The sequence below is a fragment of the Syngnathus leptorhynchus genome, chromosome 2 (genome assembly GCF_054491065.1).
Source record: "Syngnathus leptorhynchus isolate UIUO chromosome 2, UIUO_Slep, whole genome shotgun sequence".
Taxonomy (NCBI): domain Eukaryota; kingdom Metazoa; phylum Chordata; class Actinopteri; order Syngnathiformes; family Syngnathidae; genus Syngnathus; species Syngnathus leptorhynchus.
In genome coordinates, this window is record NC_141196.1 from 5,507,387 (window position 1) to 5,534,133 (window position 26,747).

The 26,747-nt window shown below is 45.8% G+C and overlaps 4 protein-coding genes across 4 annotated transcripts; 2 read left to right on the forward strand and 2 right to left on the reverse strand.

Moving 5' to 3' along the window:
• Positions 1-188: 188 nt before the first annotated feature.
• On the forward strand, positions 189-3,584 carry cd99l2 (CD99 molecule-like 2). The gene is made up of 10 exons (XM_085906364.1): positions 189-346; positions 789-842; positions 1,450-1,470; positions 1,538-1,573; positions 1,676-1,762; positions 1,933-2,001; positions 2,069-2,122; positions 2,198-2,317; positions 2,387-2,452; positions 2,810-3,584. Exons 1-10 carry the CDS (start codon positions 277-279, stop codon positions 2,869-2,871), a joined length of 639 nt encoding a protein of 212 aa, XP_085762490.1. The 5' UTR covers positions 189-276; the 3' UTR covers positions 2,872-3,584.
• Positions 2,945-8,621, reverse strand: mtmr1a (myotubularin related protein 1a). The gene is made up of 18 exons (XM_085906359.1): positions 8,361-8,621; positions 7,697-7,787; positions 7,486-7,551; positions 7,092-7,173; positions 6,897-6,991; positions 6,525-6,632; positions 6,364-6,462; positions 6,209-6,292; positions 5,928-6,077; positions 5,452-5,640; positions 5,201-5,386; positions 4,974-5,132; positions 4,852-4,899; positions 4,614-4,706; positions 4,430-4,543; positions 4,323-4,366; positions 4,126-4,258; positions 2,945-3,908 (listed from the first exon to the last, which is right to left on the reverse strand). The coding sequence occupies exons 1-18, from the start codon at positions 8,447-8,449 to the stop codon at positions 3,759-3,761; spliced, it is 1,980 nt and encodes a 659-aa protein (XP_085762485.1). The 5' UTR covers positions 8,450-8,621; the 3' UTR covers positions 2,945-3,758.
• Positions 8,622-8,729: 108 nt separating this feature from the next.
• mtm1 (myotubularin 1) lies at positions 8,730-16,402 on the reverse strand. The gene is made up of 16 exons (XM_085906360.1): positions 16,253-16,402; positions 15,248-15,322; positions 15,098-15,170; positions 14,936-15,030; positions 14,581-14,691; positions 14,396-14,497; positions 13,613-13,696; positions 13,397-13,546; positions 13,136-13,321; positions 12,885-13,067; positions 12,235-12,390; positions 12,120-12,167; positions 11,962-12,054; positions 11,341-11,454; positions 11,095-11,271; positions 8,730-11,019 (listed from the first exon to the last, which is right to left on the reverse strand). Exons 2-16 carry the CDS (start codon positions 15,302-15,304, stop codon positions 10,807-10,809), a joined length of 1,842 nt encoding a protein of 613 aa, XP_085762486.1. The 5' UTR covers positions 15,305-15,322; positions 16,253-16,402; the 3' UTR covers positions 8,730-10,806.
• Positions 16,403-23,098: 6,696 nt separating this feature from the next.
• nat16 (N-acetyltransferase 16) lies at positions 23,099-24,495 on the forward strand. The gene is made up of 4 exons (XM_085905914.1): positions 23,099-23,317; positions 23,557-23,781; positions 23,851-24,188; positions 24,267-24,495. The coding sequence occupies exons 1-4, from the start codon at positions 23,099-23,101 to the stop codon at positions 24,493-24,495; spliced, it is 1,011 nt and encodes a 336-aa protein (XP_085762040.1).
• Positions 24,496-26,747: the final 2,252 nt, after the last annotated feature.

Below are 26,747 nucleotides of genomic sequence, written 5' to 3' on the forward strand. Positions count from 1 at the left end.
TTTATTTTTAGCAAGTGTGAGTCATTTAAAAACGAATTGGCTATTATCGTTATGCAAAAAGTTATTTACAAATTTTTATGACTAAATTTGTCAGATTCACTTTGTAGCAGAAAAATAACTCTTCTATTTTCTCCGGAACTGACGCCAATTTCCTTTTATTTTGTAAGGACACACCGGATGCCACAGGGTGGGGGCTTGAACACGCCCCTTAAAAACTCCTACTTAACGCATCCGGCGGCTCGTGGACTACTCGTGGACGGTTCGGTTCTGTTCGTCATGGCGCCTCCTCGTGAAAGTCCGTCGTTGCTGCCGCTGGCGATGATGATGATGATGCTCGTGATGCAAGGTAATCAGCAACATTAATAAGAACCAAAAACAAGAGGCACCCATTGTCTTGCGCATGCGTGCTGTCTATTTTGTGTCGCAGCCCAGGCCCGTAACAAAGAATAACGGTCCGGTCCGGTCCGGTCCATAGATTGTGAGCACATCGTTCTCTTGTCCATTGTCACACCCACAGCAATAACCATCCTTTTTGTTTTTTTGTTTTTTAAGGTGATTGGTTTCCTGAAAGCAAGTGAAAATGCACTTACAGTAACCATAATTATAATCACAATAATGGTCAATAGGAGAATGAGAAAGACATTGACTCACATTGAGCATCCTGTGGGCTGCAAGAAGGCGCACAAAAGTCCCTTTGTCGTCCTTTTGTGTGCAGCAGAATGCCAGTGTGTTCTGGAAGGCTAATTTGGATTTTATTGTGGTTTTTTTGTTTTTGTTTGTTGCTGCAGTGCGGCCTCAGGGACTCGATTTGTCCGACGCTCTGGACGCCGCCAACCCTCAAAGTAAGTCTTAATAGACACACCAAGTGGGAATAACATGCCCAAAATTGGTCACTTCAAATAATCAACAGTGTAGCTTTACAATTGGGAGTTTGCTACACCAAAAAGTTGACCATATTGCACCTTTTAAGATGACATTATGGCCAATTTGAAAATGCTCCTGATGACAGGTTGACTACATCGAGGATGTATTACTCCCACACCAGAAAAAAAACAGTCCGATGTTTTGACATGACGTTTCAATTTCACAAATGAAAACAAAGCAATTGCTTCCAGTTCAGGTGACAGGTGATACCCAGTGTAGGTCTTTTGAAATACTTACTGATTATTTTACAGTAGTATTATAGAAGAGGCGTTTAATAACATTGCTAATACAAAGGAGGAGTCAAAGTCATCCAATTTTAATGTTATGTGATTAATATTGTACTTTTTTCCTGGTACCGCAGCAACTATCTTAAGTAGAGCCCTCAAAAGCCTGAGAAAGCCACAGCCCAAAGGAAAGGCTGTCTTCCATTTCCAGGCATTGACCAAATAGCAAATTTGGAAAATCCTATCAAATATGATACTTCTCACCTCATGTTTTTTTTTTTTTTTTTTTTATCTATCACAGCCACACCAGTGCCTTTGCCAGGTAAAATACACACATCATCCTAATCCAAATAATCCAATAATAATACATGCCATCCATGTGTCTACAGGTACCAAGGCTCCGGTCAAACCCAAAGGCAAACCAGGTAAGGTTACGTGACGTTTCATCCAGCATGCTCGCCATTTTCTTTCTTTTGGTTTTCCCCTTTGCCACGTTTCCACCCGTCCCTCATTTTGAACACCGGCAGCCGCGGACGAATTTGACCTGGCCGACGCCTTGGATCCCAACAACGACATCACCACCACCAATAAGGGCAAGGGAGGTCGGCCTGCAGGTGGGTCATCCAGGGTTAGGTTAATAGTAGCATTCCTGTGTTTCCCTCCTGCACTTATTCCCGATTCAGTTAATTATCGGCTGCATTCAATGGTACGCATATGCATGAAGCATCCTGATTTTTTTTTACATCTCTGACCTCTCTCTCACCTGCCGTGCTTGTGAGTACAGGCGGATTTTCCGACAACGACCTGATAGACGTCAGCAACGACAACAGCTACAAACCTGACAAAGGCAAAGGTGACGACCGTCGCCGCTTGCCCGTCGAGACGAATCGTTTGCCAAAGGAGTGTTGACGCTTTTTCAGGTGGACGACCAAGCGGCGAACGCGATCACGTCAACCAACGCGACGACAACATCGGTAAGACTACCGCAGATGACTCGGATGCGTTTGATCGAGGAGTGTGAGGAGTTGAGAAAATCCTTGTGCGTGTAGGGACCACGGCGGAGGTCGGTACCATCGCGGGAATCGTGAGCGCGGTGGGCATGGCGCTGGTGGGTGCCATCAGCAGCTACATCTCATATCAGAAGAAGAAGTTGTGCTTCGGCATCCAACGTAAGATGCACGCGTGCACATTTCTCCAAGCGTCTATCCACTCACCCACGCCTTGTGTGGCGATGACAGAGAGCCTGAACGGGGAGATGGTGAAGGCTGACGCTCCGGACTCGGTGGTGGCGTCGGAACCACAAGGTAAACAACAGTCTGGTTAAAAAAAAAAAAGATTTTACGTAGCCCCTACGTAATTTCTCTATACTGACGTAGATTCTCTATGCTGAGAGGTTTTACTTACCCCCTAGGTCATTTCTCGACACAAAGTAAGCCCAGCCTTGTCCGTCTGCCTTATACTGCCCCCGTGAGGGCAAGATGGGCACAGCAAAAACAGTTTCATTTGTTTGAATTCTCGTGAATGATGGGAAAGGTTTTGAGATAAGAGTGTGGTCACAAAAGAAATCCAACTCTTATCTCAAAGAACGGCTGTATTGGAAAGCTCAGCAATTGATACGAGTGGACTTCGGTTGATTCCTTTTTTTGTTTGTTGTGCTGCAGTGCAGCAAACGCTCCTGGAGCATGCCAGCGCTGAACCTGGACATGGCCGCAACGTGGTGTGACGACACGTAAACGCAGAAGCATTGAAACGGTGACCGGCGTGCACACGCCACACACACACTCGAGCGTCACCGTGCACATTTTGTTTTTAATGACAAATGGAAAATTGTATACACAATCAGTTGAGTTGACTGACATGAAGCTTTTTTTTTGAGCATCCTGCAAAATGTGACTTTTTCTTTCATCCATTGATTCCTTTTGTCGGCAACAGTGTAGCAAACATTTTTGGTAGTAAAGGGAGCTTACTTGAACTTTTTTTTTTTTTTTTTACTGACTCTCAAACTGGATAAACGTGCGCTCCGCTCTGATTGTCTTGTCGGCAACCGCAATGCTTCGTACTCACGTTTGCTGTGTTCTTTCCACCACGACGACCTACATAATTATTCCATCATATTAACCTCCGACAATGAAGACACAATAGCAAGAACAATAATATTAACCAACATTTAAAAAAACGTGTTTCAAGACTGACAACGGAATGTTTAACGTGAATGAGTGCATCTATGAAGCTGTTTACATGCTACCGGGATGCAAAAGCTAAATTAAAAAAAAAAAAAAAAGAAAACACAGAGAATGAGACTGGGAGTTGTTGTTTTTTTGTCCTGGCCTTAAAGGCAGCACAAGCACACAAAAAAAAAAAGAGTGCAAAATTGTTTTAAAAAAAAAAATCTAAACGTGTATACCAATACATGGAGACAAATAAGTCTTGCTTGCATTGGCAAGGCCCTGAGATATTTACACCACAGTCGGCTCCCGATCGATCACCCATTTTCAAGCTTACTGCGTGGGAGGAGTCAACGTGACTTCAACGTATTTTGATGCACATGTAATCTAACAAAAAGGTAAGGTAAGGTTGTCTTATCAATGGGCACCAACCGGCGTGTGTCCGTCAGACTGGGGTGACCGCAGCCATCGCGGCGGCGTGTTCGGGCGACGCCGCTGGAGAGTTGGCCTGGACCTCTCTGCGCAGCTCCTCTACCCTCTGCTCAAGTTGAACTCGCAACAGCAGCAGATTGTTCAGCATTTGATGCTGAGCCACCTGCAAAGTCAAGCAGATCAATTCTCCACATTGCACAAACACAAAAACAATCTACAACACCTGAAGTCAGCCAAACAGACAAGATTCACAATGAATGCTTAATTCAAGCACATTTCAGGATCAATCGAGTTCAAGTCCACCGTCGCCTTGAGATACAAGCACCTTGACTTGTGTGCTTTTGAGATACGTGCTGCCAATCGTGAGTGGAGACGCCCACCTGAGGTCTCATGCGAGGGTTCCATCGTGCGTAGTAAGTCGTCCACAGCTCCAGATGCATGCAGGACGCCAGCGGATAGAGCACGCTGTGTCGCTCGTGGACATACAGAGGGTTGCTGAAGTCCTCGGGCTGACTAAGTGCGACACGGGCAAACACAGGTCAGACTGGACCGAGATGTCGTCAAACTCTGCTCTCACCTGTTGACGTAGGACCACAGAGACGCCGTTCGGTTCTGGAGCTCCTACAGAGGACAAGAGGAGTTAGCAAAGCGCCGTCATCGGGCCGCAGGTTCGTCCGTGCTCACCTGGGTGGCGCGCTCCTGCTCGCTGTTGCACAGGAAGGTTCCGAAGAGGCAGCTGTACAGGTGGTCCAGCAGCGTAATCAGGAAAAGCTCGTTGAACTCGAAGGCTGCCGGGAACTGGAAGAAAAGGTCACGGGGGTCAACGGAGGAAAGGCCCCGGAGGGTTTTGACCTGGCCGGCTACGCACTTGCCGGCTCATCTGCCACACGCAATCCACAAACTGAACAAAGAGCGGCGAACGCTCAGAGTTGCCGTGGTCGTCGTCGCCGTGGCCCACGCGCTGAGGAACCAAAGATGCAAAACCATTTTAGTCATTTAAAAAAAAAAAAAAAAACTAAAGATCATCTATGTGCAAATAAAACACAAAATAATTCCTAATTTCAATTCAGGGGTTTAACTGTGGTCAGGCCTGGTCGCATTCTTACGGCAGCAAACTTATGTCCAAAGCTGATCCACTCCTTCTCCACCAGAACCTGTAAGAAGAAGAAAAGAAAGAGGAAAATGAGGACAAAGCGTGCATGTGCCGCCTCCGGGTCGAGAGACGGACCTGGAATCCTCGAAGCGTGCGGTAGTAGCTGTCCAGCATGAGCATCGTCAGAGACGTCAGCTGAGACGTCCTGTCCCAGCCGTCGCTGCAGTGGACCACCACTGATGTCTTTGCGCGTTCCAGTTTGGATGCCATTTGGGATGCTCCACACAGAAGCAGCTAAAGGAATGCACAGATTGGAGGAATAAAAAAAAAAAAAAAAACCAGGAGTGAGGCGACGAACATACCTGAATGTAGTGGAGCCAATGTGTGTGATCAAGGTTGGAGTGCCAGCGCTCTTGTTGGATGTCGGGATAGAGCACGTCCTTCAACTTCCTGAGGGCCTCGCGCATCACGTGAATGTTGGGGATCTCCAGGAAGTTGAGCTCCGCGTTAGCGTAGATGCTCTCGCTTTCGTAGCCGCCGTCCTTCGCCTGCGAGAATAACCCGAGTTTCACCGATGCCCGTCCCGGGTCGGATGGCGTGGCGATTGACGTACTTTGTTGCTACGGGCGACGCTGAATTGTCGGGCGTCGAAGATGCTGAGCTTATGGGAGTGAGCGTTGGCGTCCATGATGGTCTGGAGGAGACGCTCGTCCTCTTTGCAGCGGCGGTCGGCCGGGCCCACTAGCGGCTGGCCGCAGCGCACCAGCGCCGCCTGCGACTCGGGGTGGAGCCACGACAGCACCTGACGAGAAAAACACGTTATTGGGATCAATAAAAAAAAAAAAAAAAACATTTAGAAATCTCAACTCCTCTCTCAGTTCATCAGGACAGCACAAATTTTAGTCCGTCTTCACAAAGACAGATGCTAATTGTTAGCGACATTTCCCTTTATGGTATGTTAGCATTTAATTCTCAATTTCATTTTGATGCTCAGGTTCAGGTGAGAATAGCAAGAAACAACTTGCAATGTATTTTGGAACAATATTGACGTATCAAATATGTGTTGTGATGTAATGCGCTAAAGCCCACCGGAATGCGGCGCTTGGCCCGGAATGCCGCCACTCGCTTGATGTCCTCGTCCGAGACGTTGGCGGGGACCACCAGGGTGGCGGGGTACGTGTCGCACAGCTGGTAGGACGAGTTCAGTCGGTTGATGGTCCAGCTCTCGTTGGGGAGACCCTGAGCGTTGCAAGGTGATGTTAGAATAGGCCTCTTTGGCTAGTTAGCTTGAGCTATGGCTAACCTTTCCTTCTCTATGTCACTCTTTGCAGATAAGTAGAAGTTTATCTCACATTGAAGCGGGTTCCTACCTGCCGCCGCAATTCGGCCAGCGGCTCGTACACCTTCCAGCCGTCAGATGGGAAGCGCTGCTCGTAGCGGAAGGCGAATAAGCTCTGCGGGTGCACAAGGAAGAGATAATGACATCGATTGCCAAACCGTTTGAACTTGACAACTTTTAACTGACCAGCTGGTGGGAAAGCGGGAAAGCTCGCAAGGCCAGCATCTTCGCTATATTTGCGTGGCTCCTCCCTGTCTCGTAGGTGAACTTCAGGCTCCTCAGGTCCTGGGCAGATAGGTCAAAGAGATTAAGGGACAGGCCGGGCCTGCGTGAAAAGCATTGGTTACCTTGCAAACCAGCTCCAGTCCTTCGGTGTTGTCACCTCGGTTGGGGATGCCCACAGTCTCCAGGCGGCTGATGACGCCCAGGTTGACAGCCAGAACAAATGGACTTTCCTGAATCCAAATATATCATTCCACAGTGGAAATCAGAGTAGCGTATTTTCCGCAAAACCCGGGATTGCTGAAACACTCTCAAACTTAAATGCTGTATAAACGACACAAACATGAATGGGAAAGTGTCAAAAAACTAAATGAGGACTGTACGTGTTGCCCTTAATTGACTTCCTAAAAAAAAAAAGGAATCGGAAAGCTGATCATAAACATAATTGACAAAGTGCGGAGTAACTTGTCTTGACAAGATACAGAGTTGTGCGCTACCCTTTCTGTGCTGCTGAAGTAGAGCTTGTAGTCAGTGATGGTCAGAGTTCCGTTGAAAAGGCCGCTATAGGGACAAATATACATCACGTCCTCGACTGTAAACATGGAGGAAAAGAGGGGAAGGGGGTATTTTGAAAAAAAAAACAACAACAAAAAAACAACAAAGAGAGACATTTGAAGCATTTTGAAACTCACTGGTTGTCTGGATGCTTTCCCCTGGCAGGAGAGGAACTGCAGTTGCCTTGTCACTCATTTTCAGCCTCTGTGCTGGATGTTTCTATTTGCACACGGAACAGTGGGACTTCTTAACGCCACAACGATACTAACGTAGCGCTTCTCAAAGACATCAGCGTGCATTTTTCATTTCATTACTTTAATCTAGCATAGACAAATGAAAACAACTCAGCATTTTCAGGTATTTAATACTATAAACTATCATAATAATTAAAAAAAAAAAAGTAATTGTTTGGGATCGTGGGGTACTTGGAAAAAGGTCACTGGAGTCCAACAGTTTGTGAAGCCACATACAAAAGAAATGGAAAGCAAAACGAGGAGAAAAGGCAGGGAAAAAAAAGAAGCCGACACTTGCCAAAGCGTTGGGGGAATGCTCGGCGTCGTCGTCACCATGGCAACGGAGACTCTCATCCGTAGAGTCCTGCCGTGCGTGCGCCCAAAAGGGTCCGCGAGAAATTGAGAATGACACAGCAAAGAAAGAAGGAGATCGCACACGTAGCAATGCTGCAAACGAAGAGTGTACGCAATCGCCCACAACTACAACAAACATCCATTTTGCAGTCTACCTTGGTAATGACGTCACAGGCGGCTGAGATATGACTGGACAAAGTTGCTGCAATCAACTGTTTACACCACTCCACGTGACCACCCGATGGACTAAACATACACACAAACATTAAATGTTGCTTTCTGTGACACGCACTCAGAAATGTTTACATTAAAATGCCAGTTTGTGACTCATGCTGCCTTCACGTTGTATGGGAAAGATGATATTTTCCAATTGTGAAATGGAAATTACGAGTGCAGGAGGTTACAATGTTATCCTCGAGTGACTGCTAGCTTTTAAAAACTAAATAACGGTGTTTTTAAACACGGCAATAAGTATAAATGGAGATTTTACAATTATGTATGCCACAGCACAATGGAGGCCATAAATGAACCAACTAGAGAACGTTTAACAATACAATATTCACCTGAGGACGTGAAGGCAGCATCAATCGTGCGCTCAACTAACGCGCGCATGCGCAGGTGGACGAAGCTAACGGTAAACATTTATGTGGTCGGTTTACAAGCTTGACCAACAGTAAGCGCACGTCCTTCAATTGTCTTCAGGTCTAATTTAGATCAAATGAACACAAAGTGCACAAAGATATGTCAAAAGGTTTAAAAATAAACTAAAACACGATTTGAAAGAAGCGATTGAAGCGGAAGGAAGTGAAATGTAATCACTTGTCTGAATCGGGTCCACTTTCGCTGCTGATGACGGTCGAAGTCCAAGATCCAGTAGGGTCCTCCCCGATTCCGGCTTCGTCTGCCATCCCTGACTGAGAGATGGACACTGGTTCGCAGGCGTTAGGTTTTGGGCCAATGGGGGGCTCGGTTCTGTTTCCTTAAATACGTTGGATCAGGTCCAAGTCAAGCTCAACGAAAAAAAAAGCATATAAGCGGCCGGATGCAGAAGAAACACCGGGACCGAGGCAACCTGAAGAAAAAAAGATGCTGGCAATGATGATGCACGAAGGCGACGGATGCTTTGTCTCGACCGAGCCGGAACGCAGCATCCCACTCACAGGCCACGTGACAGACAGACGTCACACGTCAATCTTAAATTAATTTAATCAATAATATTTACAGAACCAAGCAGTTGTGGAGGTTTGATGGCGGTCTTGTTTGCTTCTTCCCTTTTGTGAAAAACAAAGAGCAGCAAAGGAACCAAACCACAAAAAGACACGTCAAGTTAAGTCGAGTAGTATACAAGCGCTTCTCACAAGAAAAAAAAACAAAAAAAAACCGGCAACCATTCCCTTCATTCCCCCATTAAAATAAAACATTTGACTCTCGATAATTGATTGTTTTTACATGAGAGCGCAAAATAGCTTTGGACTGAGGTAATCACATCCTGATCCTAGTGTTTATAGAAAAGACAAGAAAAATAGATTTCATCTAGCTCAAGGAAAGCCTCTCGATCGGCCGCATTACCCTGTTTGCGAGCTTTTCAGGACGGATGCAGGGAAATGAGCAACAGAACTCTCTCCGACTAAGAGCAAGTTGACGAGAAGGGTTGAACGACGGCATACAAGAAGTACCGTGACAGGTTGACGCTTAACATTTACATGAAAACTGGAACGTCGCTTACGGTCCCAAAAAATCGTGATTAACAGTCACCAAAATGTATGAAGATAAATATTTGTACTTATAGTTCCTTCGACCTATGGCGATCGTTAAGCGACATGTAATCTGGTGACGCATCGTTACTATTTGTTTTTTTCATCAAGTTGAAAATTTTAGAACCACTGGTCCGCGGGCCCGGTACGGGTTTGGCTCTCAACAGAAAATGGGGTAAACAATGACTAAACGGTGCAGCTAAACATTTAGCTGAAAATATACTGACCAATTAAGTCCCCCCCCCCCATCGATTGTATGGCAGTTATTTCCAAAGTGAAAGCCGTTATCCTTAAAAAGGACAATCCTAGTGAATGATTTAAAACAAGTGCCACCAAATTGATGTGGAAAGCATGACTATTTGAGTGGCGTCACAGCAATCACGAAGAAGCATGCTGACCAACTTAAAAATGAGATTTGTAGATTTTAAGGCTTATTCATTATTCCTGAGCGCTTTTTTTTTTTTTTAATTACCAGTTTACCGTCTGTTTTAATGCCGTTCTACAGTTGTATTGATTCAAAATGGTTGCTCATCTTTTTTTATGCGGTTCTGAAAATGTAATAAAAATACTCATCTGTCTAGTTATCTTAGTTTTCAGTGCAGATGCTTTAAAACAGGACATTTAAAAATGAATGTGGTCGCGACCCCCCCCCCTTGCGGTTCCCACAACACAAAAAAGCACATAACTGTATTAACTGGTCAGCAACTGTTTTAGACTGTTACCTCGAGCACTTTTGGGACATCGTGATTTGACGGGCCCACGAAAATCGTACCCTGTCAAGTTGACTGGAAACTAAAGCGCAGTCATGTGAAACGCGGGGGAATCAAGGCACACGTTTGGACGACGCTCGAGCATCTGACGAGCTCGGCGGGGGGGTGGGGGTGTCGCCGATTTCCTTTTTTGGCTTCCGGAAACGACCGTTATTGCATCGAAGGACGGCAGGACATCACGTCACGGACATTTCTCCTGATGGGACCCAAATGCAAACCGGAAATAGCTGCGAAGACATAAGGGAGAGCGTCACTCGGGAGGATACGTTAACAATATCATCTCTGGCGCGAGCGAGGAAACGTCTGACGCGACAACGCGTCGTCCGACCTGTCTGCTTGCTTGAGAGCCGAGAGAGGAAGCGGCAACTGAACAGACGAGGGGGATTTCCAATCTTTTAGTGATCCCATTTTTCCCCCCCCCTCGCTGCACCTCAACTCTGTGTGCTCATCATCATTTCCACTTGAAATGAATGGTGTGTCTTCAGTCAGCACGGTGGCTTCATGACCTATATGTGTTCAAGCCCTTGGAATGATAGTTAGCAGACGTCATTAAGGCTTGTGTGTGTGTCTGTATGCGTGCGTGTGTGTGTGTATTGACAAGGCTGCACGGTGCCATATTGCATACATAACCACCTGCTAAATAAAAAAAATAAAAAAAAATAGTCCTATTAGCGTTCTCTGTTAGCACTGCGCCGACACGCTAGCAGTGAAAGAGTGTGTGCGCGCATCAGAGGTCGACCCTCAGAAGGACGTGTGTAGGTGTGTGTACTGCTGCTGCTGCGCTGGCGACGACGCCGATGAAGATGAGGTGTTGGCGCTGGAGCCGCTGTTGGCCAGCCGCGCCGAAGGGGACGCCGGCGAGTCGGAAAGCTGCAGCTCCTCCAGTTTCTTGATGTACTCGTCACGGAGCGCCAACAGCTCCAGGTAACGCTGCTCCACCGGACTCTGCTGTTTCTGGACACGGGGTGACCACACAAAAGGTGCATGAAGACCAGAAACACGTTGACACACATGGCAGGCGTTTCCCACCTGTTGCTGGATGCGTGGGTTCCAGCGTATGTAGTAGGTGACCCAGAGCTCTAGGTGGCGCATGCTGGCTACCGGGTAGAGGACTCTCCCCGACTCGGGCGTGTAGAAAGGGTTCAAGTAAACGTCCGTCTTACTGTTGATTAACGACCAGAGCGACACAGTCTTCTGCCGCAGGGCCTGCCGATAAAACACGCGCACGCTCGGTTAGCCGCTTTGGGCGCCAGGCCGCTCCGCCGTCGGGCTCACATTCTGCTCTCGCGCGCTCTCGCAGTTGTAGAGGAAGGTCCCGAAGCGGCAGCTGTAAAGGTGGTCCAGGATGGTCAGCAGGAGGCGCTCGTTGAATTCAAAGGCCGTGGGGAACTGCAAGAACGGGCAGCAGCAATATTACTTGAGAGTGTCAGGGCAAGGATATCGCAAGGGAGCCGCAAAACCTTTTTTTTTTTTTTTTTAATTACAAACCCCAAAAATTCTTCCGAAAATGCAGATAAGCATTCACTAGATGTTTCCTATGGCAAACGGAGGAAAATTCTGGGGGCTTCCCGGAAAAAAAAAAAAAAATGCCCATATGTTTTTGTTTGCAACAAGATCAAAACAAAGCTCAGTTGTGTGTCATGCCCCTCACAAAAAAAAAAAAATCTTGAAGCCAGCCTTGTTTCTTAACAAGAAAACAGGTCGTAGAGTTGACTTGAAGAGCAGACTTTAGTTTTGTTGAATATCCACTCTTGGATTCTTGTGACATTGAATTGACAAAAATGATGCTTTCAGGCATTCCCCGTTTTCTTTCCGTTTGTCACGTGACACACCTTTAGTGGTACCAGACAATCAACAAAAGGACAGAGTGTCAAAAGTGAGAGCCGACTCTCATACCTGCTTGGTCATCTGCCATATGCAGTCCATGAACTGAACAAAGATGGGCGACCTGTCTTGGTCGGCATGATTCTTGTCACCGTGACCTATCCTCTGCACGCAGACAAAGAGCCAAGTGAACCTCCACTGCGACGCTTGGGGACGGACGGGTTCCTTACCGATGCGAACTTGTGTCCGAAGCTGATCCACTCCTTCTCGATGAGCACCTGCAGAGACGGACGGATGTGAGACCTGCTTCATCACCGCTGGGCGGGACACGGCGCACCTACTGACCTGTAGTCCTTTGAGCGTGCGGTAGTGGCTGTCCAGCATGAGCATGGCCAGAGATGTTAGCTGAGCCGTTCTGTCCCAACCGTCGCTGCAGTGGACCACCACAGAGTTACCGCTGGACACTTTATCTGCCACTTGGATGGCTCCTGACAACACAAGCTATATATACACACACACATACACACACACTTTTACATTTTACACACACCTTCTGGTATGAAAGGGCTGGCTGCCAGCTTGTTTTAGGCTAACGTTAACTTTGTTGAGCACGTGAGTGCGCAAGGCTTGAAATAAGTAGTTTGGCATCACAATTCGGGAGTCAAAATTTGTATTTGACCCCTTACTATCATCGCAACGAATAAGAAAAGAGATTCCAATCATTTCTGGAGTGAGTGAAGTAGGAGGCTGATGCAAATTGCGTGCCACTTTGGCTAGACCAGCGCTGTAATGTAATTGTAATGCGCTGGCTAGCTAGTGTGGCTAAATACATGGAAGCATATTAAACATTTCGGACAAGTTGAGGAATATTGAACAGAAGACGGAGTAACAATGCTAATAACTAAGCAAACCTAAGAATGGCATCAAAAAATGAAGAAAGCACTTTCGTGATTGATTGGTCAGTACTCAGAACGAAGATGGGGAAATTGAATGACCTTGATGTGTTCAAGCCAGTGTGTGGACTCCAGACTGGACAGCCAGTGGGATTCCTCCACTGTGGGGTAGACAATGTCTTTGAGCTTCTTCAACGACTCCCGCATGACGTGGATGTTTTGGATGTCCAGGAAGACCAGCTCGGCGTTGTGGTACTCGTCGCCCTCGTAGCCGCCTCCTGTGGCCTGCGAAAGGAGAAGCCGGGGGTCACGGAGGGACGGAGACCAAAAATGTTGGGAGGAACTCGAGCCACCTTGTTGGCCACGGCGTTGACGTTGGGCCGTGCGTCATAAATGGTGAGCTTGGCGGTTTCGTTGGCGTCCCTGATCAGGTCCAGGTAGCGCTCGTCGTCCTTGTTTCTTTTCCCCGACATGCCCACCAGCGGCTGGCTGCAGCGCGCAATCACCGCCTGGTTCTCACGGTGGATCCAGGACAGGACCTGAGGCGGAGTCAACATCGAGCGATTAGCGCCGGGAATTGCCCGCCAGCCCAACCCGACCATGTGAAGTCTTACGGGGATGCGGCCTCTGGACCTGAAGGAAGCCACTCTCCTCAGGTCTTCCTCTTTACACTTAAAGGGCACGGCCAGCACGGTGGGGTAGGTGTCGCACAGCTCGTAGTTCTTGTTGATAAAACTAATGCGCCATTTGCTGTTTGGTAAACCCTGAAACACGTGTACACTGTCACACAACCATTGTATTTTTTTCCCCCGCCGACTCTCCAGTCTTACCTGTCGCCTGAGCTCCTCAACAGGCCTGTAAATGCTCCAGCCATTCTCTTCATATTTCTCCTGAGTCACATAAGCGAACAGAGGCTGGACAAAAGGCGAGAAAATAATCAAGAGGGATGTCACATGAAAACAAAAACAAATATGATTCATTTCAAGCCCAACATCTGTTTATCAGGTTCCCGTATTTAAAGAAAAAAAAAAAAATCTCAGATCAGTGTTAACTGCCAAAGCACCTTACGTTCAATTTAAAACGATGTGTAACCACTTATATGCTTCATATTAAAACAGACATTCTAAAACAATATGAATATAAAAGTGTTCTATTTAATGATTCATTCATATTCTGTTGATGTTAGTGTTGACAATCTGTTTATCTCTGTGAGTTTTCACTAACCTTTCTTACATAAAAAAAAGTGGGCTCTTAACTCACATTTACTATTTAAAATACAAAAAAATGGTCAAAGTTTAATTACGTTTAAAGACTTAGTTTGACAATTTGAATGCCAGTGAAACACTCAAATTAGTACTTTATAGTTACAAAAAAAATCATAGAAGTGTGCTATCACGTATCATTCAAAATTGTTTACAATTTTAATACAAAAAAAAAGGGAAATTTTTCATGAATATTTGATTTGAAACAATTTGATTTGCAATAAATTAAAAAAAGAGTCAGCGAGGGGCATTTGACCTTACATCGTAAATGTTTGATTTGGGCCGTGTCGAATTTTCTATTGGCATATACGGCAGGATGATAAACTTGCAGCAGGGCAGATTTGTTCTTACCAGGCCGTTTGAGACGGGGAAGGCGTGTCTGAAGAGCAGCTCGAAGATGTCTCGCCGGCTGTGGCCCTCCTGCTTCAGGGCAAACCTCAAGTTTCGCATGTCCTGACAGAACAAAGAGAAAATCAAGAAGAGTGAGAAAACTCACTTGGACCTAAACATCAAGATAACAACAGAGTGACAAGGACCTTGCAGGTAATCTCCAGGCCGTACGAGTTTTCTCCCCGACTTGACGCCCCGCCCATTTTCTCCACGCGGCTGATGGTGCCCAGAGGAACATCCAGTGTTACTGCTACATCCTGGAGAGAAAAAAAAGTAAACTCATTGTTCCAATCATGAGGCCAAATACCAAGCTTTGAGCTGGGATTCTATTTTTTTCCCCAGTAAATTTCTACTGAAAGTGACAAACAGATTGAAGCAGGGACACTTTGCCTCTAAATGTAACTGCGCGATTCTTTTTCTGTCCTCAAAGTGACGTTACGCGACATAGCGCTTTGTAAACAAAAGTGAACTGCCTGAAATACAGCGACAATGTGAACTTACCGCATCTGAGCTCTTGAAGTAGAGTCGGTAGTTTGTAATCAACACTTTGCCTTTGACGGCGCCGCTAAACGGACACACGTAGATGATGTCCTTGTCTGCTCAGGGAAAGAAGAGGTCAAAGGAATTGCCCATCAACGAAGAGCGCCAGTAGTCTTCCCTCACCTATGATTCTCTCCTCTCCAGGCAGCAGGGTGACGTCGGCCAACAACTCCATCTTCAGAGACTCTCGGGAGGTCTACGGGGATAAATTCAGGTTTTATTTCTAATTCCTTCCCGTCCACCGATGTTCACAAAAAGGGTCTCTTGACTCACGCTGGAGATGTGTGCGTCCAAGACGCTGGAGTTGTAGACGGAGATCGGTGAGGCCATCGTTGACTTTTTCACAGGCTGAAGGACACAAGGAGAAGCAGAAAGCATCAAGGAATGTCTGCCAACCTTTCTTGTTCCAGGAAAACATTTTTCATTCCATCACTAGTTGGGAAACAGTGGCACTAAGGGGGACATATTGCGCATGTTCTTCAGCTTCTTCTACACATCACGGCTTTGACACTTTGATATGTTTGCTGTTTGATATGTCATTTTTTTTTAGGGACCAACATTAACCTTGAAGGAGACTCAACAGTGCAAGTGCAACAGTCATTGCCTTCAACGGCCTTGATCTTGATTGCATAGACAATATGTGTGGTGGCAAGACCCATTTGTTCACTTTCTGATAAAGGACTTGTCTTGGTTCACTGCAAAGCACAACCGCAGAGGCTGGCAAACCCAACTGCGCATGTTCTATTATTTATTTACAGTCCATGTATGTACTTAGTCTGACATTTCGGCAAACTCAGACTAAAGATAATGACACGAAGAAAGATTGCTAGAAAGCAAAGTGAGGTAGAAGGAAAACGCAGCAGTATGGTCATTGTATTGATAAAAAGGAAAAATCCCCAAAAAGTGCTCACAACTGGGCGGCCCGTGGTGCATTGAGAGCTCGATGGCTAAACGTGCTTTGAGGAGAAGCTCTCACATCGCGACGGGGGCGGCTGAAAGAACGGTTTGTTGACTTCGGTCACGACAGCTGCCAGGAAGGCGAGAGAGTTTTAGTGTAGGGCCCGGAGTTAACTTTTTCAACTAGTTCCTTCCAGCAGGAACAGCTGAGGAGCACTTTACCAGGAAATAGCCGAGGCCCAGGCGCCCAGCAAAGCTCGTTCTCAGTAAAATTCTCGAACCATATCGGACACACTCAGACTCGACGGTCGGCCAAAACCTTACTGACGACCCTCAAAATGCAGTCGGGAACACGCATCGTAGCCAAACGAGTGAACTTACCCGCAAAGCGCGATTCTCCCGTGGGGGGAACGTCGAGCTGTTCGCCGCCAGGAACTTTCTTCAGCCCACCGACGTCATGTGCCGGCCTGTCATGGCGCCCATTGGCTGCTTGTCAAATCCACGCTCCCGAAGCATGCTGGGAAACTGAGTTCCGAGGGCCTTCCTCTTCATTTCCTCCTCCACTTCCGGATGTGGGAGCGACTTATGTCATCCTTCACATCTTTCAAAACAACACGAAAAGAAACCATTTCTAAAAACTATTTTCTTCATTGAAAAACATTCACCAAATGGATAACCCCCATTCATAACTTTAAAGTGGACTTCTTTGGGATAATCGGAAATGTGAAATGTTTTGTTATTTGGTAAAAAAAAAAAGTGTCTTCAGGGGATATGAGATATTGTTAAATAAAGTCCTTAGTTTGGCTCCAGTTTGGATTCTCAGTTTCATCATCAAGTCAGTTTCATCAAGTTATAATTTCCAAGCCAAAGAAGTGGAAGACATGGTATTTTTGGAGCAGGGCTGCAAAAAAATGCCTCAAAACAAGGTGATAAATGACTCGGGGATAGAATTAGTCACAGGCTCAAACCATTTACAATTGAACTATCTTACATTTGCAACAAAAAGCGATATAAGATAGGAAATCTCCCACAGTGGAGACTCCACCTGATCGACCTCACAGTGAAGGCCTCAAGTCAGGTGCCTCTCTCACAACACTTGCAAATATCCTCCTCAGTTTTTGGTTTTTGTTGCAAACAAAATAGGCACTTGGTAACCTGTTCTAGAAAGTATGCCAAACAGGAGGGTCTGCTTTGCCAGGCATAGTATAAGTGCAACTCAACTATGTCTGCCATCCAGTGGTGAATGGTGATAGTAAAACATAAAATCACAGCCCATGCATAATTGCAGTTTGGCACCAGCAAATTTGCAGGATGCGCGTCGTAGGGTCGCTGAGTGACACTCCAGCACAGTAGGTGGCGCTAACGTTCAGAAAAATACAGTCCCCTCCAAAAGCATTGTGATGGACAAAATGCTTTTGTAGACTTTACAATTAGTTCTGCTGCTTCCATCATTGCAGCCTTGAAAAAGCAGTTGCATATTTAGTCGCAATATTCCTTCAATATTGCTGATAAATTATTTTTCCAAATTACTTCACCTTGCTATTCGGCACAATGCAGTCGCATCCTTTGTCTTTTGGCTTTCATTCCGTTCTCACACTTTTAATTTAATGAACTGCACAACAACAAAGTTTTTTTGTTTTGTTGCAAGGGCAAGTGATTGGTTGCAGCCTGGAGTCCAAAAGCGATCAAAACATAAAAATTGTAAAGTGCCTGTCGCTAATCACAAAAGTCAAACCGTCGAATGTGATGATGCACTAAGTAGACATCATGAAAGCGAAATAAAAGATCAATAAAATGCCACGATATATCCCCAAAAAATGGCCATCTTACCAGGAATAAAATTACACTAATGTCTGCCCACCATTAAAACAGTAAGATGAGCAAAGTCAGAACTATCCCAAAACCAGACAAATGATTTTGTCTGTTCCTATTCAAACAAGTCAGAACATTCAGAACATTCAGAACAAGTCGCAAGTGAAAATCATAAAAGTGATAATCCATCACTTAAGTAAAGCAATTAAAACACACAATTAAAATAACAGAACTGTCATAGCATGCCTAAAATAAATCAACTGTTGAACGTCATAAAAGCAAAATAAGAAATCCTCCCCAAGATTCGAAAGTAGCCCGATTGAACACAATGATTGGATTTTTTTGATAATACATTGTCATAAGCGTGCTGCTGCTGCTGCACACGCGCGTAAGACGTGGAACCTGGAAACGGCTTGGAATTGACAATGACATTTTCAAGCGTTCCGAATTTCCGACGGCGTCTACAAAAATACTTTTCAAATTTGTTTCCATCCATCACGATGAAGCGTTTCAGGGGTGGTAGGAGCTAGGACCATCTTTAATTGGGTATCTGGGTGGGGAAAAAAATGGACCCATGCATGCTGCTGTTATTGCGTGGATTTTATTTATCCGGCCAACATTGCCGCAGGAAATTTTATTTCATTTCTTAAAAATATTATTTACATTTCCACTAGCATTAATTCAGTTTTTGGGCTATTTCTGTTAGTCGTGAGGCATTTTGAATGTTGAATTGATGCTTGGGTTCAATAAGAGATGAAAATGGCTCATTTGATGGATGAAGGATGAGAAGTTTGCCGGCTCGCTCCTTGGAATTCCGCTCACATGCAGTCTCCGAGGAAGAGGAGTGTGCACGCAGGGGAGGGGGGGGGGGGGGGGGGGGGGGGGATACTGGCCCGCTCCAGTGAGTCCAGTTGGCTCCTCTCGTTGGCTCGAAGCGGACAACTGGTAGGGGCGGGGCTACAGTGCCACGATCATCCGCGGAGGACGTCGCTCGTCGTCTCTTCATCAGCGGAAGCAGCTTCCACCATCCGCGACCTCCACCATCCAAGGACGTACGGCTCGACTCGACACGGCACCGAGCCTTCATCCTTCGGTAAGAGCCCGCGTTAAGGTTAATCTCAGGGAGGGGGGTGGGGGGGTGCGTAGTCCGTCGAACGTCCGATTAGGCCCACCGGGCAGGCGGGCAGGGAATCAGCTCGTGTCCCATTTGAGAAACAGTCGGCCGGATTTGTGCACAGCTCCATCGTCGTACATAGCGTCCGATGCTCTGGAATCACCCCCCCTCCCACCCCCCCTCATATCCACCTCCACGCGAAGGTAGCATATTTCGACGCTTTGACGACATATTCGACTTGTAAGTGGAGACCCTCAGTTATTTTATGCCGAGGATGCTGCCGATACGGTCACGTGTGCAATCAACATTTAAAAGTGCTCCTGGAAAAAAACGCCTATGTCACTTTGAATTCTGATTCAGGATGCATGGCCTCGTTATTTGCATGTTTCGAATTGGCTTCATATTGCCATAGAGATGGATGGGAGCAAGGCAAGATCGTGTAGGAAAAATGCTGATGATGCCATTTGGCTTGTATTGACGTTTTGGAGGGAACACAAGTGTCGATAAGAAAAAAATCATTAGTGTCAGGCAGCATGTTCAAACATCAACTGTAGTTCATTATATTATATATTGTGTAGTTTAAGCTGACCATACATTTCTGCTGTTGTGTTTTTTGCACACTTAAATGTTATACGAGCGTAGCCGCCATCCCGTTCCATCCCACATAACTCAACTGCCATTTGTCGTGACGTCACGAGCCGCAACGTGCCTACGTGGTCTCCATCACTTCAGGGGGACGCCTTTTTTATTACAAATTTTAAAGCAGCGTATCCTGATTGGCTATTGTTGTCCACCAAGTATTTTTTTTTCAAGAACCCCTCTACAAAATAGCAAATCGATGGATTCTTGTTCGTTTCTGGGCATGAGACTTTTTTTGTGCGTCTACTCATTTTAAACATGCCTACAAAATTTCCTGTTGAAAACTCAAACTGGCTTTGTGGACTGAATTTAAAGTAAAATATTCATCATAGATTTCGATTCATCACCAAATGTTGCTGTTACTCAATGAACAAAAGCACAACAATCATTTCTGCAATTTAGTTTTCTTGAGTTCATGTGGTTAAAATCCGTGAGGAATTCTAATGGAAAAGTTTGCCGTCGCTGCCTAAAATAACTTTCAAGATGGCTGACTCCCCTATGTCCTGACTCCCTGGTTCCTTGAGACTTTTTTTTTTGTCTCTTCTTGTGATAAACAACCACATTTCTTGTCACGGGCCTGTCTTCTCAAAGTTTTCATGACCTGCATTGTTAGCGTTTCATGTCTACAAACTTCGTCGCCATGCCCCGCCCACACACTGCAACAAAATCTCAATTTAACCTCGCCCTTCCATTTAGTACTTCAAATTATTGGATTATGTTTTTAATCGAGGCTACAAGAGCACTGGAAGAGGTCAGGACCAGTGTGGATGAGGACAGACCTTGACTTTGTCATGGGCGGCCTTAGGACAGCGGTTTTAGCACAGCGTCATTGGCAACTTGAAAGATGTGAAGAGAACAGGATACTTTCCCCTCAAAGCGCGGGACCTCAACGAAGGGGCGACCGTTACTCTGTCAAATGAAGAAGGACAGAGAGCGAGAGCCAGAGCGAGACAATGTGAGCTGATGCCTTCTGACAGTCTGGTATTCGCGATTGAAAGAGTGTATTAATCATGGAAGGGAGAGGCAAAATAGACAAACACAACACAAAGCCGCCCTTTCATAAACACCTTTCCTCCAGCTATCATCACACAATTCCTTTGCAAAAGATATTTGGTGAATGAAAACCAGCTAGCATGAGATAGTCGCTTATTACCCGATGCTCCATTTGAGCTCTTTCAATTGTTTATGTTGCTCAAAAGAAATCTTTTACTTTTATGGAGGTTATCCTACAGTAATTTTAGGTCATTTTGAAATTTAGAAAAATACTGCAAAACAGGGCTGTCTAATTCATTTTTTGTCACGGGCCACATTGTCGTTATGACTGCCAACAAACTGATGATTGGTTTTGAAACCAGAGTCGTAAAAATTGTTGAAATATTTAAAAAACCTAAATGGTAATAAAAAAATTGTGAGTAATATCTCTATTTTTTTTTTTTAAAAAGTGAACTCAATTTTCAATTTAGTATTGACACATAAAGTCGATGCACAACGTGTCTTCGCGGGGCCACATAAAATGACGTGACGGGCCGTATCTGGCCCCCGGGCCTTGCGTTTGACACCTATGCTGTAAAACAATTGGAAAGTGAAGAAGAGCTTGTCAGGCTCTTTGTGATGAAAAGCCAAACAATGTTTGTGTTGTGTATTGGCACTGGGACCCTTTTGGATGACATATTTGTTTCCGAACGTCAAAGATTAGATTGAAAGGGCTCATAGCGACGGGACGCCAAGAAAGAAGAGACCACCGTGTTTGGACACAGAAGAGTGGACTTTATTTTTTTGCTCAAACACAACACCATGAGGCCTTTCTTTTTTTACGTCTTATTTATTCCACTCAGCAAAGCAATACAAACAGCAGGAGGAGTGGGATAATCCCACCACCACCCATCCCCCCTACACTATCCTCTCCTCACTTTGACCCTGCTTTGATAACAGGAAACATTTGCGCCTACAGCGTTCCGCCTGCTTTGTCCTCAACAGGCTAGGATAACATTCGGAGGAGTCCCGAAATTTATCGTTCCAATCAAATCGGAATAAATTCAGAGAAAAAGGCTTTTCTTCAAATCCATCGAGATTTATGTTTGAAGTCTGGATTTTCCTGCCTATTATGTGCCATGAATCCATATCGTCCGAGCTCCAGAATGTCCGCAAAGGCATTTTGCGTCAGGAAAGCCGGGAAGCTTCTACTCATGGAGGTAAGATCATCCACTTTCATGACACGTGCCACGTAAAAGTGCTAAGTGTGTAGAGAATGACGCTTGGTTTTTCCTCGCAGCGGGACGAGGCGCAAGACTTTGGACCCGGGTGACCTCGGCGGCGGACAACGTGTTGGACCGTACGTTCAGAAAAGGCTGATATTGGCATCTTCTAGACTCAAACACTCTTGCTTCGAGTCTCACGTTTCTATCAGCCTCAATATTTGGTTGAGGGACTTCTTTAGTTGTTGAGCGTGTGTGTGTGTGTGTGTGTGTGTGTGTGTACGTGTGTGTGTATATAAGACGTCATCGTCCAACTCGAACCGTAACGACTCAAACTACAGAAGAGCTTGGCCATTTATCAAGACATGAGCATGTACGTATAAAACGATACGTTAGAGTTACGTCTAAAATGGTTTACGACACACGAAAAAAAAAAATTCAACTAATCCTGTTGCGGTGACTGTGTGTGTGTGTGTGTGTGTGTCACTGGTTCGTTCCAGGTTTAGCAACAATATGTGCAAGTAGTAGCAACAACGTGGAGCCTTTGGATGGGCGCAGGATCCGCCATGACTCCTTTTTGGTGTCCGTGTTCTCAAGCACCTTCCGGACAGGATAATCCCAGCCTGAACATGGTGTGTTCCTTCTCACGTTTTGCTGCAGAGGTTTGGCGAGGCATAATAAAATAAAAAAAAAAACCCCGCAGAAGTCAGTTCTAGCTGATTTGGCCTTTAAAATAGAATAAAAAAATCATCGCTGAAGAACTGACAAATGCAAATAGCGTAAATGTCGGCCAAAGGGAAAACAGGGCGCACGCTTTGCTAGCAGTTAGCCTAGCGTGTAAAACGGACACGGTGCCGACTACGGCGGTCGGCGATGTGGGAGCCCTCGTTAACATGTTTTTCTTGAACGTCTTTCTTCCGCTCGCTGTGTTCTCAGGCCTTCACTGGACCCTCCAGTTTGTCCTTTCCCGAAGAGAGGAACGGAGTGATTTATTGCCGTTGGTTGTCTTTGGACAATGGCCCACTCTAAAGCTCCGTCAGTCTGTTGGCACTGTTGATTTACAAATCCGTGTGTAGCTTTTTTTTTGGCCCATTGGCCCGCTGATCTAATTGTGTTGGTTGCCATGAACAAAAGTGGAATGCAAAGCCTTCTTGTCGGCACTGCCTGTCGTCATACTCGGGACACGTACGTGAAATCGCCGTCATCAATTGGATGTAAAACTGCCGAGATTGTATCCCCAGTCCTTCCCTGTTCCTTTTCAAATGTACCACAATGTCTTTTTTTTAACCTGATTAAAAACACGACTTTTAGCGTTTATTTTGGTCTGTTTTGTTTTCTTTTTGTTTACACTGTTGTGAGCCTCTTTTTCGGTCAGCGTCTCGGTTTCTCGTCTTATTTCGGAGAGAATGTTGTCTGACCAAATCCATCCAACGTAAGTTTTTCGCTTGTTGTCTCATCAGTTGTTTCATGATGAAGATTGACAACAGCCTGAGCGCGCCCCAGCTGTCCGAGTCCTTGTCCCAGGCCGGCCTTCAGTTCACCGTGGCCACCGAGGAGGACTTTGACGACATCATGGCCATGAGCCAGGACATCTACGGAGGCCTGGACTACCTGCCCACCAGGTACAGCAGCTGGCTGCAGGAAACCAACCGCACAGTCATCCTGGCACGCAAACAGGGAAAAGTGGTACGTCATACTCGCCGGGCGGCCTTCCCCAACTCATTTGAAACGAGTCAGCTGTGCTCAAAAGTTCGAAATAGCCAGAGAAATCAATATTTGATTTACTTTGTCAGTCAACGTGGTTTGATTGGATTTGAAGGATAGTTCCATCTTTTTTTGGTTTGTTTTCGTTCTGACCCCGAGCTCTAAACCACCCAAAGCATTGACGACGAGAGCCTTTCACGTTTTTATCATGTTCCTGAAAGATCGCCCTGGAGTCGGTATGCGTGATCGACGAAGGCGAGACCATGCTAGTAGAGGGCCTCCGCGTGGCCCCCCAGGAAAGGGGCAAGGGCGTGGCGGGGGTTCTGCTGCGCTTTTGCTCTGAGCTGGTCAAGTCCAAATACCCCGAAGTAAAGGTCAGCCGCCTGACCCGCGACGATCAGCTGGGTCCCAAGGATTTCCAGAAGTATCGCATCATAACCAAGCAGGTACGGCGGCTGCCGATCCACACGAGGTCCCGTCCGGCTCGGATGCTAGCGCGGCTTTCCTCTCCGCAGGGCATCCTACTGGTGCGCTTCCGAGCCGAGGAACTCAATCGCCGACTCACTGACCTCGGCCACGGGGAAACCCAGCCGGCGTCCGCATCCTTCCCAAACGCGCCTCCAATTCGTTTGGACCAGGGAGCCGTCCTTCGGCTCTTTCTGGCCAGCGACCTGATGCGGGGGGTCCTCCCGAACGCCACCATCATTCAAGATTGGCAGCCTTTCAAGCCCGTGCCCGGGAACATGGCCATCTTGATGAAGAAGGATATTGACTGGATGGTGGATGACGCGTCAAAGCCGAGCGTGGGGAGCCTGTGTACCTTCCCCTTTAGGGTCCCCATCGGAGAGGACTGGTACGCAGCTCTTCGAGGCGGGGGTCATATCAACATCACTCTTTCAGTCCACTGACTCCCGCTTTGTTTCCCCACCAGGTACTACCTGAACATCGACATGTTCGGCAAAGACCTGGATCTGGTGCGTCAGCAGTTCTTGAGCCACCTGCAGCGCCACACGGCCACTTTGAAGGGTCACGTCATGTGCCAGATGTTCCTGGACCCGCCCCTGTGGAAACCCATGGCCGATTTTTGCCGCCACGCCCTGAGCGTGGAGCTGGTGAAAGAATACACGGAGCAATGCGTGGTGGAGGCTGACGTCATGTAGTCGGGAAAGGACGAGGGAACGGACACGGACAGATTGTGGTGTGGAGGGGATGGAAACCAAACCGACTAACTCTACTAGAAAAGCACCACAAGTCGACGCCCCCCCCCCTTGTGTTACCATAAGCAGTATTTGATGTTCTTTTTTGTTTTTCCAGAGCAAGTGGATGATTGAGCGGTTGATTGATTGTTGTCATATTCCAGATACATCCAGCACAACCTTACCGTCTCACGGTCGTGCATTGAGGCCCAGATGGTATCTCCAAATCACTGGAATCGGCTTACAAGTACGCGCACAAGTCTGAAGGCACTTTAAATTCCCTTTCAAGAGAATTCCGCCCCCCCCCCCCTCGCTAAAACAAAAACAGCATGGACCAGCGTGGTAATGTTGTCAACATCAGCGCTCCTGAACCTTTGCCCAATTGCGTAACCAAGCGAGACCAACGTGTTGTAGTTGCCCTGCGGGTCGTCGGTGGTACCAGCAAGATTTTAGCTGGTCACCAGCATTCACCAGCTCCTGGTGGGGCCTCAGCAACATGTTGAGCCTGCTGGGCGGCTTGATTGAAGGTTCGGCTGTTGAATTCCAGTTTTGTTGCACCCTTTTGACATTTCTGGTGACATCAGCACGGGAAGGCAACAAAACCATGCTGGCGTTTTGTGTTTTTGTAGGGATACCAACTACTGAGATCAAAATGACATTCATTATCAGCTGCTTAACTGCTCTTCACTGTAAATAGATGTAACACAAGTATGTTACTAATTCACTAGTTTTGCCAACTGCGAGTTTTTTCGAGATGTGTGTAAAATAAGTTTTTGTTTGTTTGAAGGTGGCTACTCTGGCGCCAAACTAAATGCTTGAAAAGTGTGCTAAGATCGTGAATGACGTTCGAGTTACTAATACCTCATAAGGGTGGTTTCCAAAGCACCCTGACAATAATAACGGCAAAGAATTTTCCGTTGTAAGGTTCAGCCTGATATTTCAAGTAGAACATATGATATACGGTTAAAACACAGAACCTCAGTGGTCATGAGAATAGAAATATTTTCAATAGTTATCTTTTGATTCTTGACCTCTGGTTAGAAAGTGTCAATGACAAAAATGCATACAGAAATTCTGTAGTCCACTCCAAGCTTTTTCATTGCAAGGCTCAAAATGATATTTTGCCGGCGGATACAAATGTATACGTTGAGAACTTTCATTCCTTCCATCTTTCATAAAGCCTCACACTTTAGTTTTAACCAAAGAAGTTCACGAATCATCTAAAGAACCTACTCAAAAATTCGAGACATGAGATCCGGGGTCACCGACATGGTCATTCCTCAATAACCACACGAGGCTTTTCGCTAATGCTATCTCAGTACTGATGAGACATTGTGATTTCTTAGGAATAGTGCTGCATATTGATATGTTTCCTCCATTTTCAAATCATCATTGATCACGATTGTAAGTGCCATACATCTATCAAATATTTTCTCAATCCTAATCAAATATGAAAAACCTGGCAGAAAGGTTTCATTCAAACACCGAAACTTTTCGTAGGTCCAAACTGCACTTTTGCTCATGCTATTAATTGTCCACACTGACTATTAGTTAAACTCTGTATGTGTGTTTTTAAGCAAGCCATTACATTGTCATGCACTTTAGTAGTCAGTGGCAATAATGTCGGCGTAGCATTTTTACCTACAACTTGTCATCAAGCAGCAGTGCAGAGCAATCCGAAAGAAACGAGAGGCAGATTATATCAGGACTGACGCGCGTACATTATACATAAGCGATACATGCTGTCTATTTTTGGAAGGAAATTTTTAACGAGATCATACAGGCAAAAAAAAAAAAAAAAAAGTCACGCAAACTACCGCCGCTCTTTATAACATAGTGAACATAGAATTATGTCTTGTGTATACTACTCGTGTCTTTTTAGTGATAATGTGGATGATGCCTTGCTAAAAAAAAAAAAAAAAAGTGAATTTTGGAAAGCGTGCATGAGCAAAGCGTCATTCCTCATTTAAGTGTTTGTAAAGATGACTAGAATCTCCATTTTCTTTCAGCATTTACATTCAACTGATGATAGAGCCACCAGCATCATGGCATTCAATGCCAAAGTCACTTTAGTTTGGTAGAGTCATGTAATATTTGAATTTTGGTTTCATGTTCACCGTCTTGAAATAAACCCCCGACTCATCCCTTTTTGGTGTGAACCACAGTTGGACTTTGTTTTGGTTTTAGCCATTATGAACAAACTGTTCGTTTAAGCT

Excerpts from the sequence above, each read along its gene's own strand:
- cd99l2 (XM_085906364.1), top strand. The coding sequence starts at position 277 with ATGGCGCCTCCTCGTGAAAGTCCGTCGTTGCTGCCGCTGGCGATGATG. Across the intron at positions 2,123-2,197 it reads CCAACGCGACGACAACATCG|GGACCACGGCGGAGGTCGGT; the intron begins GTAAGACTACCG and ends TTGTGCGTGTAG. Across the intron at positions 2,453-2,809 it reads GGTGGCGTCGGAACCACAAG|TGCAGCAAACGCTCCTGGAG; the intron begins GTAAACAACAGT and ends GTTGTGCTGCAG.
- mtmr1a (XM_085906359.1), bottom strand. The coding sequence starts at position 8,449 with ATGGCAGACGAAGCCGGAATCGGGGAGGACCCTACTGGATCTTGGACT. Across the intron at positions 6,633-6,896 it reads ACTTCAGCAGCACAGAAAGG|GAAAGTCCATTTGTTCTGGC; the intron begins GTAGCGCACAAC and ends ATTTGGATTCAG. Across the intron at positions 4,900-4,973 it reads GCACGCTTCGAGGATTCCAG|GTTCTGGTGGAGAAGGAGTG; the intron begins GTCCGTCTCTCG and ends TTCTTCTTACAG.
- nat16 (XM_085905914.1), top strand. The coding sequence starts at position 23,099 with ATGATGAAGATTGACAACAGCCTGAGCGCGCCCCAGCTGTCCGAGTCC. Across the intron at positions 23,782-23,850 it reads ATCGCATCATAACCAAGCAG|GGCATCCTACTGGTGCGCTT; the intron begins GTACGGCGGCTG and ends TCCTCTCCGCAG. Across the intron at positions 24,189-24,266 it reads GTCCCCATCGGAGAGGACTG|GTACTACCTGAACATCGACA; the intron begins GTACGCAGCTCT and ends TTTCCCCACCAG.
- mtm1 (XM_085906360.1), bottom strand. The coding sequence starts at position 15,304 with ATGGCCTCACCGATCTCCGTCTACAACTCCAGCGTCTTGGACGCACAC. Across the intron at positions 13,697-14,395 it reads TCCCCGTCTCAAACGGCCTG|CCTCTGTTCGCTTATGTGAC; the intron begins GTAAGAACAAAT and ends CCTTTTGTCCAG. Across the intron at positions 11,272-11,340 it reads AGAGCGCGCGAGAGCAGAAT|GCCCTGCGGCAGAAGACTGT; the intron begins GTGAGCCCGACG and ends TTTTATCGGCAG.